General features: G+C 52.9%; 1 protein-coding gene across 1 annotated transcript; it reads left to right on the forward strand.

The window, feature by feature from the left end:
- The first annotated feature begins 1,204 nt into the window (after positions 1–1,204).
- LOC119109165 (HMG box-containing protein 1) lies at positions 1,205–12,394 on the forward strand. Its single transcript, XM_037232744.1, has 7 exons — positions 1,205–1,331; positions 5,299–5,585; positions 8,559–8,905; positions 10,739–10,969; positions 11,445–11,611; positions 11,699–11,793; positions 12,244–12,394. Exons 2-7 carry the CDS (start codon positions 5,365–5,367, stop codon positions 12,392–12,394), a joined length of 1,212 nt encoding a protein of 403 aa, XP_037088639.1. The 5' UTR covers positions 1,205–1,331; positions 5,299–5,364.
- The last annotated feature ends 3,089 nt before the right edge of the window (positions 12,395–15,483 follow it).

The raw sequence follows: 15,483 nt of genomic DNA on the forward strand, positions 1-15,483 counted from the left end.
AGCTCACGCCTCTCACTTGAGGACTCGTTGCTCCAGCAGCCTGCTGCACTTGTGGACGACCCCCGTTGGTGGTCGGTGGCGGACATTCCTATGCCAGGCTGAGTGGGCTCAATATATTATATATATATATATATATATATATATATATATGTATATTACTCTTCATGTCATAGACCTTGCTGGAAGCAAACGCGGATGCCCCCAGCGCCCTGGTCCGCATGAAATGTGTTAGTTCGAATACCCAGGCGAGCGCCATTCCCAGCTAGGACCCGCCCAGAAGCGGGTTCAAACCGCAAACTCTCGTGCGTCTCATGACACTGGACCGGCGCAAACCATGAGTGGACTTGCCACGCGTGCCCACCATACTACAGCGTATATGTTGCCCGCTTTCTGTTCGCGACCGATGTTAAAAAATACGTGTATTAATCCTTCGTAAAACGCATTAGTGCTCTTCGTTGCGACACTGGTATCCTATTTTGCACCCCGTCCACAGGAGGTCAGCCAGGATTTTCTGAAGGAGTGGGGGTGGGGGGGGGGGGGGGGGGCGACAGCGAGTACGCGTCGTAGGACGACCGAGGGGATTGCAGCTTGTGAATATATGGGCGACAGCGAGTACGCGTCGTAGGGCGGCCGAGGGGGATTGCAGCTTGTGAATATATTCGTTTAATGTTAGAGATCTCGCTTTACGACCCACCAAAACCCACGCACGCGGATTTTCTTCGCCTGCTGATACCCACTTTCAGTGTTAATAAAAGAAATGAGATGAATCACTGCCCTCCTTTCCTTTGCTGCGCCTCCGCTCTCCACAGATCTCCACGCGATGGCAGGGGGAGGGGGGCGGCGCCTGTGTCGCTGGCCTACGTCACTGCGTGACATTCCAGGCACGCGGCTTCTGCGAACGGGGGGCGCCCGGGGCGCTCTCCAGCGCCAGACGGTCGCGACTGTATGGCGCCGTGTCATCGGCTGAATTTACATGAGGGAACCAGCACCCACGAATAAGAACGCGATTTTCTCGTATCGATCCGTCACAGGTCCAAGAAATGCAAGATCAAGTGTCCCGATTTCACGAAAGTCGACCGCGGGCAGCCGGCAAGGGATGGGTCCCGTCATCGCGGCGCGCCCGCCTGTCGCCAGGGATGCGGCTTCCGCCTATCCGAAGGATTCCAAGGCCGTGTGGGCGCCGCGACCGAGCTCACTCCGAGCGTTTGTTCGGGGAAAATGAGTTTGCAGAATTGGCAACGCGGGTAGTGCATGAGCGTGAGTAGTGGTGTTAGGTTAGTGGGTCCCCGCCCGTTGAGGGTCGCTCCTTGATCTCCAGAGACCATACTGTGGTAAGGATGTTTTAAAGTATTTGTTTTCGAACTGAGATGGCGATGTGATCCCGTATCTGCAATACTTTTGTGTTATGGTGCTGTTCTTACGCATGGGCCTTTTTGGTGCGCCAGAATTGCCGCCGCCTTTTGTTTTGTTTCTGTTAGCGTTCGGCCAGCGGCTTCGATCGAGGTGATTGCACTCTATATGCTGGAGCTAAAGCCATTTACAGGTACAGGAGATGATTTTTTGTCTAAAATAAACCATTTTAGCCTTAAATATTTAACAGTTCTTACTGGTTCGTTGTTATTTGAGCCCTGTTACGTGACAACGAATCTTGGTTATCCAGGCTCACTATCAACAATCTGATCTGGCATTGAAATCCGGTCTTCATTGTCAGTGAAATTGTTGTGATAATTCGTATCAACCATATGACCTGCTATATCGTTTCATTACGGCGCGAATTTGCATTTATGTGATGGCAGTGTGTGTTCATGTGAATTTACATGAGGTCTGGAAACTGGATGCCACTGAGGAATACTGTTCAAGCTATTTTTAGTTGCATTTTCAATTTTGGTGTGAGTAGTCTTGGCAAAAATCACTCAACAGCTGATTACACATTCTCCATATTCACAATTTTATTCTTGCAAATTCAGTTTAGAGGCCAGGTACCCAGTTTTATTCTTACTGGTTTAACCTCAGTGGGATATCAGGGGTCTGTAAGGTAATGGTTGTAGGGCAGGATTGGCTCTGCCATTTTTACCTGGCATCTGCTAGTTTGTTTGAGCTCTGTGCTTTACTATGAATTTGACCAAACATATACACAAAATATGAAAATTTCAATTTTTAACAGTGTAACAGCTATCAGATTATACTGCACACTTTTATATTGCATGCAGCAGCCACACCTGTCATTTGATATCATACAGCTCTTCAGATGAGTATATGTAGCATAGCTGATCACAAGTTGAGTTATCCAGATAATTAGTAGGTTAGAGAGCCTGCCTTCTTATCCACCCTCATATGGCAAGGTGGGGTCAAGCCACTACAGGTGTTCACCTTTAGCCTTTGATTAGAATTACCTATGGTTGGTGGCAGCTGCTGTCCTTATGGGCAGGAGAGAAAATGCCAGGCAGTTAATACCACCATATCCTGCAGTAAATCTAGATTGTCATGATAAGATTGTGTGTGTGTGGGGGGGGGGGGGGGGGGAAGGGCCAAGCTGGTACAAGTGCTGCTTAGCATGGGCTCTGATCACAGAAGATATCTGTTTTAAAGCTTCAGACTATTTATTAAAAAAACAGGTTCATGCTGTGGGGCAGAGGAGTTGAGAACATTCCTTTTTGGGACAGAAAATAAAAACATCTGTTGAGGGCTTGAAACACTGACAGTTTTCTGCCTGGAGCATTATAAAAGAATCCAAGAATCCATTGAGATGGAACCCTTTGGGTCCCTGGATCCACACTGGGGACCCAAGCTCATGTTTGGAGCTTGAGTCAGTTCTAGAATTATATTTATGAGAAGTAGACTGAATATTATAAGACAACTGCATTTTTAGGATGTTTGTGGACCTTATTTGTTAGGACCTCATTTACTTTGCCAGAATCATAAGTTTTTTTAACAATTATCTAGTGTCATTGTTGGGTGCTAAGGTTTGTGTAATGGGATTGGTTTATTATTTTACTTAATGCATTTCCCACAATTTTTGTCTATCACTTATTTAATTTACTCATTAATTATGATATTATATATATATATATATATATATATATATATATATATATATATATATATTGTCAATGTTCTTGATGTCAACTTATTGAATGTAGAGCCCTGTGATACCCACCATTAACTGGCTGTTCTTGGCTAAATTCATGAATAAATTTTTAAAGAAAAGCAAGTAGAGATATTACATTTTTGGATTATGCCCAGCAGCTGTGGAAAGATAAAAGAAGGTATGGAGTTCATGGCATTCAAGATTCCAATGGAGGGTTTGGTTTCTTTCAGCTTTTCTAGCCTGGAACTTTTGGGGAGAAAGTGGGCCAAAATTGAGTCTTTTGTGCATTTTGCAGGTATTTTTAGCTATTTTTGCTGGCTCAGCCATGCCCTGATTCAGCTTTCAGAGGTACTGCCTTTAATCCTGAGCTCTGAAGAAATATTTCATTTTCCAGCATTGTCATAAATTAGTAATTTGGCCACACCCCCTATATTGTCACTGATACATGCCTGGATATGTTCTACAGGCATATTTAGGGCAAATGTATAGAACTAAGTTACACAAAATATTTGATTCATTCTTACTTTACTAGCATGATACCCAAATGCCAAAAGCATCCCACTTTGCATAGTTCTCACAAACAGCAGACTCAGCATTTTAATCTAACACAAAACCAGCTCTGAAAATTATATTAAATAAGCTTTTGTAGCCTTGTGATGTGATGGCAGTATATTACTTTAAGATTCTAATTGTGCAAGCAACTCTGATGTTTTTTCCTGACTGTTATGCATCTTCTACCAGCAGTGCATTTCTAACTGGGCCAAAAGGAAAGAGGGAGGCATTAGTGCAAATCTGTTTAGATTTCAAAGATTTCATTATTATTGATGTACAGGGAAAGTATCTCACAGCATAGGCTATGCTCACACTGTCCTGACACAGTTAGGCCGAATGCTTTGCACTTTTCAGAAATAGTTACATAGAAAATAACATTATGTTGGAAATAGCGGGACAAACTGACCAGTGATCAGGAGGAATGAATCTTTTTGGTTGGCATTTCTGCAACATTCAACAATAATGGTCTTGAAATAAGATAAGCATGGACATAAGACTGTCTGGAAGCTATTCCCTTCATTTCATTTTTAATTGTTTACTACTTAGGGGTGTCTTATATTTCCACAGTGGTGATTGATGCCTTTCAAATGGAAAAAACTGAATAATGGGGTTAAATGCACTTTTACATGAGGCAGATTATTTTGTTTGAATAATGCCCCACTCCCTGAGAATAAGCAGATGCCTTGCGTGCCTGTTTACCCCTCCCCCTGTGAATAATCATTGAAATCTCTCCTGGCTGAGTTGCCACAAATGCTGTTTTGCTTTTCCTGTCACCAGAAACCATCAGAGCACAGATATGATAGAATAAGACTGGCAACCACAGGTGTTGAGTCAGAAAATAGCAAATCTAATGCAATAGAAACATGGGATGGGCACCTCGGTCTGAGGTAGCAATGTGGCACCAACATTGACATGACATTTGACATTGACACAACATGACCTTGCATGTGTATGAAAACAATGAGGCCCAAGGCATATTTCAATGCAGTTTCACGTTCATGTTTATTTTCAAGTTCAAAATGTTGTCTTTCAGGTTTAACAGTGGTTGTTAAGATTTAAATCCCAATTTTAGGAATATGATTCATAGTTTTGAGAATCAGTCAATTACAAAAACTGGAATGCAGTTGAATGTATTCAGATTCTGGGAATCCAAATCCTCAGCTCCGCTGGGTGGGCTGGAAAGCCATTGCCTTGGTTGATTCGGTTTGGATGTATATTTGTCATACTACAGCAGCCTTAAGCATATTTGTGAGCAGCGTCAGAAACAAGGTCAGAAACAAGGTCAGATGCATTTCTATGTGTGTTTCGGTGTAAACATTTTTGGCCACTGTTGCCATGGAGATGGATTGTCTGATTTTCTCCAGGGGGTACCTTGACTGATGATGGCTTGGTGCCTAAGTATATCTTGAATGCTCAAGATCTTGTTTTTCTCAATGCCTGACTGATAACATGTAAGAAGGTCCAAGTGAAGGGGGAGGAAACTATCCTAGAGAAGAGCTGTGACAGCACATGATATAACTAGTGCTGTAGGTGCAGGAGTACACGGTGCAGCGGATGACGCGGGCTGAGACAAACTGCTGTGTATTACACTATTCATCGCTGAGCCATCCTCGCTTATCTAGATTCCCAGAGTGGTGACGTGGCGCCTTGGCCGCCAGGAACTCGGCTGTGATACGTAGAGCGCAGTAGCCGCCGCCGCCGTCGGGCCCGCACACCATGCCGCCATGGATGTGAGTGTCAAGATGGACGTGGACGAGAGCTGCGGCGCCGGCGACGGGCCGCTGTCGCCGGTGCCGGCGGCGGCCGCGCGCCGGCCCAAGCCCATCCCGCCGCCGCTGGACCTGCGGATGCCGGCGTCGCCCGGTCTCTGTCCGCCGCGCACCGCCATCCCGGTCATCTCGCCCAGCAGCCCGTACCACCAGAAGAACCTGCCCTTCCGCAAGCGGTCAGTGGCGGGTCCGGGCAGCGTTCGGGGGCCCTTGAGACGCGGGGCAGGCGGCGCCCGTGCTCAGGGGCTGCCGTCGCGTCGCGACGGGGGATGCCGGCTTTGGTTTTCTGCAGTGTTTGCTTGGATGACGGAAGCTGAGTCGCTCGATAAGTTTTTGTGTCGCGTGTTTGGCGAGCTATTCAACGGCGGTATGGTGGTTACTAGCTTGTGGTAGGACGTCGAGTGCAGAAGCTTTTTAATGGTTTCTTGAGTGCAAACCAGCCATGTTTAAGACATACTGAGTACGGAGCTGACACTGACATTCGTTTTCTTTACCGTTGTTTTAAAATTGTCTTGAACCGACTGTGCCGATTGTGGCACGCGCCAGACGCCGTGCGTAGTCTGGTTATCCCATGCGCTCGACACCTTTTATGAACACAGCACAGTAGCGGGCTGTTCTCATTTCTGCACGAACCTCGTCAGGCCTCATCTCGTGCCTTCAGTGTGTAACAAAGATGGCGAGAGTGGAGAATGTTTAACGCATTGGTCACGGTCGCATTGCACACGGATTTGCAGGTACTGATTGCGCCCTGTGCTTTCCAATGTAATAACGCCTGAAGGCCGCGAAGTCAAAATTAGAATTAAATAAGAAAATGGTGGCCGCGGCATTCAAGGAGAGGTGCACGGGAGCCGGCATTTCGCTGCGCGTGGTATAAACAGGAACGGTCGATGAGTGGAGAGGCCTGGGCGGCGTCGCTCGCAGGGCATATACAGGCTGCACGGCTGTTGTCGGCGGCTGCGCCCGCTCGCTGCGGGCCGGATGGGACGGGATCGGCGCCGGGCGCCCGCCCGTCTGGCGCGGCCCGCGCGCCGGTCCGGCCCCAGCCCGTGACGTCACGGCTCGGGCCGCGGCCGGCGCGGCCCGGCGGAGCGGCCAAAGGTCGTGGGGAGCCCGGTGGCGACGGCCGGTCCTGGCGCGACGCTGTCTCGCGCCAGGGTGGCAGACGGGGCCGGCCGGACCGCCGCTGAGTGCGAGGCTACATGCAAATTTGCACTAGGAAACAACTTTCTACGGGGTGTTCGAGGCAATTTCTTGGTGCAATTTTCGCGCTGTGGATCTCGGCATATCAGCGAAATCTGTCATAAAAGATGTTTTGTGTGTCATGTGCGTGCTGTGCCGTACTCTGTGCTGCTCAGCGGCAATGATGTTTTGTGGGTCATGTGTCATGTGCGTGCTGTGCCATACTCTATGCTGCTCAGCGGCAATGATGTTTTGTGAGTCATGTGTCATGTGCGTGCTGTGCCGTACTCTGTGCTGCTCAGCGGCGATGATGTTTTGTGGGTCATGTGTCATGTGCGTGCTGTGCCGTACTCTGTGCTGCTCAGCGGCAATGATGTTTTGTGGGTCATGTGTCATGTGCGTGCTGTGCCGTACTCTGTGCTGCTCAACGGCAATGATGTTTTGTGGGTCATGTGTCATGTGCGTGCTGTGCCATACTCTGTGCTGCTCAGCGGCAATGATGTTTTGTAGGTCATGTGTCATGTGCGTGCTGTGCCATACTCTGTGCTGCTCAACGGCAGCGCTTGGCCGTGCTGAGATCGCTGAACTATGTAGATAAAGGGTCCAAAGTCAAGTTTGTTATCTACCCACCATTGAAAGCCTGCCATCGTTCACAAAGAGCTGATATCTCGGCTGCAATGATGGCCCTGTTGTTTGCTGTTAGACTTTGGACGCCCAAGGTCCTGGGGCTGTTGTTACGTGCCAGGCGGCAGACCGTGCGTGTCGTGAACCAAAGTACCGATTTGAGCGTGAGCGACCGGGCCCGGTGGTTCCGCTTCGTTGGGGGGTAATATCGTTACAGTTACTGCTCCCATGGGCATGCCGTGTCAGCTACAAGAACCGAATTCATCTTAAGTCGGGTATAAGTTGAGAGGTGGTGAGCTCAATTTTTTTCTGCGTCATTGCAATGTTGATCCGACGTAATCTCCGAACCGATGAACATGGAAATCTTGAAGTTTTTGAGCTGCGAAGAGCCAGAGGAATGCGGATGGGTGCTGGGCCAAAATTTTGATATTGTCCAGGCGTCCCACGGCTATTACACCGCGTCCCACGAGCGGAACAGGAAGCGAACAGGAAGTCGTATCGGCGAAATGTGGGTCGATGTACCCCGATTACCACGTACTGCGCGTAGACAACGGGTCCTCCCGTTTTTGGGTCGTCAGCATTGATGTCAGATCCCAGCAACTGGGATAGGTGAAGGTATGACACCAACTCCATGGTGTAGGCGAATTTACGGGCTATAGGCGGTGCTGCGTCTCAAGCTGTCCGACACAGTGGTACGCCAGGAATGCCGGGAGGCGGCCAGTGCCATCTTTTCCGGAACCGCTGACGCTGTGGACACTGTGGGCCTATCTGTGGGAGTTGTACGTTGTGACTTATATCCACCTTTGGTATTTGCGTTTTGTCTCGTCACAGCAAGAGCCGAAGTGGACAGATCTGAGCAGGCTTATGCCCGCCGTTTTCCGAGCAGCGCTATTTGTGAATAAACGGGCGAAGGCTACAGCAGTGGCCCTCTCTCTGCTAAGCTTGTGTGTGATAGATTCCAACGCATTCGTCAAACCCATACACACCTGTTGTCAAAGATGCCTGGGGTCCATAAACATGGAGGTAATTTATTGTTCTTCCTGCTATATAAGGGGAAGTGTCCGCCTCGTTGCTGGCAATGTGTTCGGATGTATTTCCTCGCCTAAATGTCTTGAAAGGCGCCGTATGCACCTCGTAGTACGTTATGTCCGTGCTCACTTTCCTATGTCCTTGTGGAACCAAACTAACACCGATGTGCTAAGTGGACCGACCTGCGTCATTGACCAGCACATAAACTGTTTGACACAATCCGCACGTGATAATCATGCAAAACAGAAAGCCACGAATCATTGCTGGGCGCGAAGGAGGACCGCGCCCCTGACTGTCGCCACGGCTCGCGCCCACAGAGCGTTCAGCTGGTCGAACCTGAAGCTGGAGGACGGCTGCGGCGGCGGCTGCGGCGGCGTGGCCGAGGAGGCGCCCGCCTCACCGGCGCCTCCGCCGCCCTCCGGTCTGCTGCTGTCGCCGCGACCGCTTGTGCGCGTGGACGTGCCGTCGCGCTCGGTGCCGTGCACGCCGCAGCTGCCGCTGCTGACGCCCACCAGCCTGCTGAGCCCTGCGCCGTCGCACGTCTCGTCGGCCGGCAGCAGCCAGGAGGAGATCCGCAGCACCGACCGCTTCCTGTTCCCGCCGGCCGGCGCGCCCGTCTCGCCGCACGCCTGGCAGGCGTCCGTCTGGCACGCCTTCATGGCCGGTGAGACGCAGGGACGGGCGGATCAGCAGGGTAACACGCCCCCCCCCCCTGGTGCGTCCTCATGGCCGGTGAGCGAGTGCCACGGGCGGATCAGCGGGGTAACTTGTCCCTCTGGCACGCCTTCATGGCCGGTGAGAGACCGGCACGGGCGGATCAGCGGGGTAACTTGTCCCTCTGGCACGCCTTCATGGCCGGTGAGACGCAGGGACGAGCAGACCAGCGGGGTAACACGGCCCACCCCCTCTGGCACGCCTTCATGGCCGGTGAGAGACTGGCACGGGCGGAGCAGCGGGGTAACACGGCCCACCCCCTCTGGCACGCCTTCATGGCCGGTGAGAGACTGGCACGGGCGGAGCAGTGGGGTAACTTGCCCCTCCAGCACGGCTTCATCGCCGATGTGGTGCGGCAAAGGCGATATTGAGGAGGTGTGGCACGGCTTTGCAGCCGGTGATACGTGGTTGAAGGGGAGGGGTTGATGCGTTGCTCTGCGCTTTGATCCCGGGGCGTTTGCGTCCGTTTCTTGTGGTCAGTTGTGGTCAGTTGTGGTCAGTTGTGCTGCGGCCGTGGGCAAATCTAAGAATGGGATGTGCCTTTTACAAGCAGGTAAGAAACAGCTGTGGTGATAAATGACCATATGGGCTGGATGGAATGGTCGGTCGTGGGGCGGCTGATGTCTGACTTTGTGCAGTTCAGGGGTAAGTTTTGTGCGGCTGCCCCAGTCGTGGAAGACTTGTCGACTTGTCACTGGCATCAAGAGAGATCGTTCTCAAGGTTTGAAATGTTATGGCCGTTGCGCTGGGATTCTAGCAGAGTTTTCTGCACGAGTAGTAGGGAGCGCCCCGTCTGCACATGGCCGAGCCGCATCGCGATAGAGAAACACCATGTTTATCAAAGGCAAACCACATGTGCGGCCTCGGACTAAGTCCTGAACCAGTCACAGCGTGTCCCGCCCGTGTCTGATGGAGCAAAGCCACCCGTCCACGCGTCTGTGCATGTTTTGAACCCCTCGCACCCTTATCAGCTCCGTCGGCCATGAAGTAAGCAGTTATCGCCAAGTATCTGGTGCGTCATGAAAGCCACCGTTGTCCTGGTCTTTATCTGGTTATGAGTCAGGTTTAAGTGTTGATCATTCTGTGGGATTGGTTCGGGCGCCGATGGCCGTGTGTTTGCGTCCTATCCTCGCTGCGTCAAGTGGCCTTTCATTAAACAGCACACTACAAAACCATGTGGGTTCGTCGAGGTGATTTGCATCGACATCGCGCCCTTCTTACGATACATGGCTCGTTGGCAGTTTCCAGGAGGCTCATGTTATCTTATCGTTACATCAAATACAGTGAGCAGACTCTGCTCATTGTATTTTCACGTAACCGTGCATCAGCGGATCTGCTTTGTTGTGGGTTTTAAAGACTTGGCCAGAAGGGAATCGGAGCGTATAGTATTCTTCAAGGACGCTTCGCAAATTATGCAAAATTTAGAAGTTGGAGAACACCTCTGAGTAGAAACTGCTGATCTCAATCAGCATACAGAACAGCATGGCGGCAGCTGGAACGGTTAAACTCACAACGATAATATTGCGTGAGAACGTGCTGCTATGATGAACTGCCAGAAGACCTCCGGCGTGTCGGGCTTTGTTGAGGTGGGATACCTGTGTACAGATTCCGCCGAATCTGGTATTGTTTGGTGCCCGCATACAGCCGTTGACAGGCTCCCCGCAGCAGGTAGCGCCGTCACTCACGGGCGTCGCCACCTGCCAGTTGCCGGCGCGCGCGCCCGCGTTGCCAGCATGGCCGCGCTCCCCCAGCACGGGCGTGTCACACGGTGCGCGTGTTGCAGGCACCAAGATCAGTTTCCAGCTGTCGGAGCCGTACTGGGTGCCGGTGGAGGAAGTGGCGCGTCGCGACGGCTCGGACGCGCCCTACGGCCTGCTGCTGAAGGCCGTGCACACTGACGTGGCCGGCTTGGAGCCGGACCGCTGCATCCTGCACATGCAGGCCATCTACACGGCCCAGCCGGACTTCCTGGCCGCCTGCCTCGTCCAGCAGCCGTTCTTCGTGCAGAACCACGGTCAGGGACGGCCACATGTCTAGTCATGACTCCCGCTCGGATTCTCTGTCGGCAGCGCTTGCTTACGGGTTTGCCGTGTAGTTCAATCACTGCTCATTTCGTGTCATTGTTTCCCGTTCACTCATCGCTCACCCATTTATTCATTCATATGAATGAATGAATGAATGCATGATGAAATTCAATCAGGCTAAGTTTAGTGTCACGTCATCGCCTGCTATTCTGATTTTCACGTCAAGCCTCAATATCTGCATAGCTCCGTTGTTTGTTGGTAGGAGCTCCGTTGTATACCCGCCTGAAAGTATCGAGGTTTAGAAATCTCAGTGGATACAGTATTTATTCATTGATTGTGTGCTCAGTGCTGTTATATTTCTAACCACCACCATCAGGCGGCCCTGGTGCCGCGTCCAGCTGGCCTGGTCTGACGCAGAGTCGTCCAGTTGTCGCCATCTGACGCCGCGCCGCGCCGCGCCGCCAGGCTGGTCGTCGCTGTCGCCGGAGCAGACGTTCGAGCAGTGCTCGGTGCCGTGCCGCGAGCTGCGCCAGGGCGACGTGTGCCTGATGAGCGGCGGCCCGCTGCACTCGCCGCGGCCGCTGGGCCTGGCGCCGCCGCTCTCGGCCACCCAGACACCGCCGGGCTCGCCGGCTGGCCGCGGCCCGGCGGCGCTGAGGCCAGCGCCGCCGCCGCCGCCCTCACCGGCCGCCGCCGCCGCTGCCGCCGGCGCCGACAAGCCCGTCAAGCCCAAGCGGCCCATGAACGGGTTCATGCTGTTCGCCAAGAAGTACCGCGTAGAGCTGATTAACCAGCACCCGGGCAAAGACAACAGGTGGGTAGGCAATGCATAGCAGATGGCTTCGGGGTCTGGGCTGGCGCGTAGGCGTCTGATCCTCACTTGTACGCCAAAAATGATGATAATGATGTATTTGAAAGCGCTTCCGCCAATTAGGCCATGTTGCGCTCTAATCTCGTCGTGCGTATGATCTCATTGCGATTTCACGACGCACGCCAAAGATTGAGAGATACCATTTGCCCTTAGGTGCATCCTGGTCAAAGGCGTTGTTCGTAGGGCCCAGTCGAGCCGAGCTACGTTTGACCTTTGCTCACGAGCCAGTAACGCCGGTCAAAATCCCCTGCGGACGTCGTGTGTGTCGCTACCGACGTTGTACCACGCGTGTGATGGACGCCAGCGACGCCGGGCGCTAGCGGCGCGCTATGCCCGTCACATGTGCTTAGTGGCGGCTGCGCGGCGCTTAACCGCGGCCTGTCCCCACTGCAGGGCCATCAGCGTCATGCTGGGCGAAACCTGGAAGGCGCTGCCGCAGGAGGAGCGCGAACGCTTCACGCAGCAGGCGCGCGTGCTGGCCGAAGAGAAGAAGCGCATGTACCCGGACTGCTGGAAGCGCAAGCGGTCGGTGTCGGCGAGCTGAGCGGCCGCTCGTGGCGCAGACGACTGTGATCAACCGGGCTTTCACGACGTGTGCTGACAGGGCGGCGACCGCGGCCCGGCCCGGCCCGGCCCGCCGCCGAGGGGCCGGCGCGCCGCGCGCAGCGGACGGCGGCCGCCGCTCCGCCCCCGATGGGCTGTCGCCGGCGTCGGTGATTGTTGGCTGTTGCCGCGGCGTCGGCGGCGGCGGTGGCGCCGCTCGCCGCCGACGGTCGGCACCGTCGCCGCCGCGTGGGAAGCGGCCGTCGCCTGCTGCCGGACTCGTCCGCCGCATGGGCCAGCCCCGGCACACAAGCGCTGCCGGCACTGCACGGGTCCGACGCGCCGCCGCGCAACGAGAGATTCCGGCGCACAGATGTTTTAACGTTCGTCGTGGACAATCGGCATTGTTTTAGTTGCGTTGTGGAGCGGATTTTACGGCGTTGTTGTCTGGGTGCGGTCGGCTGGCGTGCGCGGCCGCCGCCCCCGGCCGGACGGTCGGCAAATGCTCCATGTCCCGGTGAGATGCGTCCCGCCCGCGCGCGGTCGACCGGCTGCATGCCGAGCCGGTGCTGCCCGCCGCGCCGGCAGTATTTTTATAGGCGCGCTTTTGCTGCGCTCTTTTGATCGGACTGGCTTGTGATACATGTGATCTCGCGGCCGCTGACTGTGCACGCTCCAGGTGATCTCAGGCGGCGCCGCGCCGCGCTGTTGCCGCCGGCTGCCGGCCGTGCCAAAGGCCGCGGCCGACTGTCGCGCTTCCGTGGCGGCCGCCTCGGTCTTGCCCGCCCGCTCGTCCGCTCGCCCGCCCGCCCGCCTCAAGAGACACGCAACGCCCCGCTAGGTGGTTACCCTCCGTTGAAGCTGTTACCGTCGCTTTCTGTAACATAGCTGCGGCCGCAAGCCCGCGCCCGGGGCACAGGGCCGCGGTCGGCTGGCTTCGCTTCGCACTTAAACCCGCGCCCGCGCCGCCCGTGTTATGTTTTACCGTTTACGTGTGCTGTCGTCACTGTTGCGCCGTGTCTGCCGCGTTCGCCCGCGCGCCAGCGCAGGTGAGCGCGTGCCGGTGGATGTGGCTCCGATCGTTCTCATCCCCCCATCAGCAGGCTCAATAAATCCGTCGCTAGATGTGAGGGTTCGGCCGCGCGCGGCGGAGTTGCCCTGGCAGCACATGCACGAGTTCGGTGTCGGGTGGAGCCGGGGTGACGGGCCGCCGATGTTTGGCGGCGCACGCTGGGGCCCGCCGACTGAAGCGTCTCCGAAATGTCGGTCGTGGCGTCATGGAGCTTGGTTTCTGGAGAATCGTGACGTGTGCGCTGGAACACATTACAGAGGGTTCCGGGACAAGTTGAGCACGGTTCGGTGAACCGACCGAACGAGAAGGTTGGGGTTCTCATGTTACGTGCGAACATTCGTCAGCAGAGGCCTGTGCAAATGTCGATTTCCCATCTCAAACTGGCTGGCCCGAGGTCGGTTACATCCTCATGGCGTGACGCTGCGTTTCACGGTACGGCGGAACTACCAGTTGGCGACCGGCCGGTCTCCAGCAGGTAATACGTGACCGTGCAACACAACGCGGGGCATTTCGACGTACGCAGAGCATCGCGCGAGGATCTCAGCAATTCTTGGAATGGATTTTGCAACTCTCGTAAAAGCTTCACAAGCAAACATGACTGCTTATGAACAACATACGGGTTGACAAAGAGTCCCTGGTGCTGAAAGCCGCCCTTCCTGAACAATTGCAGGATTTGGCCTACTCGATTTTGATTAGGCACTATTTTCCTCATTTTGCTCTTTTATTTTTTCCTCCTTAACTGGAACAAAGGCCCAGAAGCTCGCGCACAGTGCAATTCTGTATAATTTTTTAAGTAAGTTGCCTAATGCATTAGCGAGAAACATTTTTCACATAGATACGACAGTGGTAATAGCCTTATTTCGCGGGGAAAACAAGGAGAGTGAGGATATAGATAGGTTGATATTTCGGCAACATGCCTTTACCGAAGTGATAGCAGAGTTGAATTAAAAATTGCCTGCCGATGACCCCACTCGATTTTTCAGTTTTTTAACAGTAAGCCACAGTTTTAACAGGAAACCAACATTCAGGGGATTAAAGAGTGATTGCCAGGCATTACCACGATACAGTGCCTATCTAAGAAGAAGAATACGCAAACATAAGTGTACCTACAGACGAGTTCAAACAAATAGGCCTCATGCATCACGCTTCATTGGAACATGCAAGCGATTTGAAATAAACAGGCACCACACATCGCGCATAAATCATAAATGCAAGCGATTTCAATTGAGCAGGCATCGCACAATACGCGTCAGGCATCACTTACACATGTAAACGATTTTAAGCTAGCACACATCACACATAAAGACACATATCACGTTCGCATAATCGGCGATGATGGTAATGTCACGCACATCACGCGTGATGCATGATGTGCGATGCCTTCTCAATCGAAATCACTTGCATGTATAATTGGTGCGCGACGTGTGATGCCTGTTTGTGTGCGTGTGACTTGAACTCGCTTGCAGGTTAGAATGAAGCGTGATGCGTGATGCCCATTTGCTTGAATTCATTGGCGTGTGCACATGTGTTCGCGTATTCCAATTCTTAGATAGGCACTGTATCGTGGTAATGGCTGGCAATCGCACTTCCTTTAATCCTCTGAATGTTTGTGTCCTGTAAAAACTGTGGCTTACTTTCTCAGAAAATAAGTGAAAAATGAAATAAGATCATCAATTTTCAAAAAGGGCAATTTTGAATTTACATCTGATATTGTTTCGATAAAGGCATGTTGCCGAAATATCAACCGATATATGTCTCCATTATCCTGGTTTTTCTCCGAGGAATAAGGCTTTTATTACCGTTTACATTTTTAAGTCATTAAACTGAAGGAAGTGGGCGTTAAATCCGTGTATGGGATAATTCACCGAGGTTGTTCGTTTTGCGATGGCTCAGTCCAGTTGACTGGCGGAACCGATGCAGTTCAGAGGCTTTGCCATGTTTTTTCTTGGCTGTTCAGAGACGTTGAGCGCCCCACGAACAGGGGCGCGGGAACCATGTGTAAATTGAGGCGACCTAGA

Source organism: Pollicipes pollicipes, unplaced genomic scaffold (assembly GCF_011947565.3).
Source record: "Pollicipes pollicipes isolate AB1234 unplaced genomic scaffold, Ppol_2.1 Scaffold_2555;HRSCAF=2994_pilon_pilon_pilon, whole genome shotgun sequence".
Taxonomy (NCBI): Eukaryota; Metazoa; Arthropoda; class Thecostraca; order Pollicipedomorpha; family Pollicipedidae; genus Pollicipes; species Pollicipes pollicipes.

Coding starts and splice junctions, on each gene's coding strand:
- LOC119109165 (XM_037232744.1), top strand. CDS start 5,365: ATGGATGTGAGTGTCAAGATGGACGTGGACGAGAGCTGCGGCGCCGGC. Junction 10,970..11,444: donor GTTCTTCGTGCAGAACCACG/GTCAGGGACGGC, acceptor CCGCGCCGCCAG/GCTGGTCGTCGCTGTCGCCG. Junction 11,794..12,243: donor CACCCGGGCAAAGACAACAG/GTGGGTAGGCAA, acceptor TCCCCACTGCAG/GGCCATCAGCGTCATGCTGG.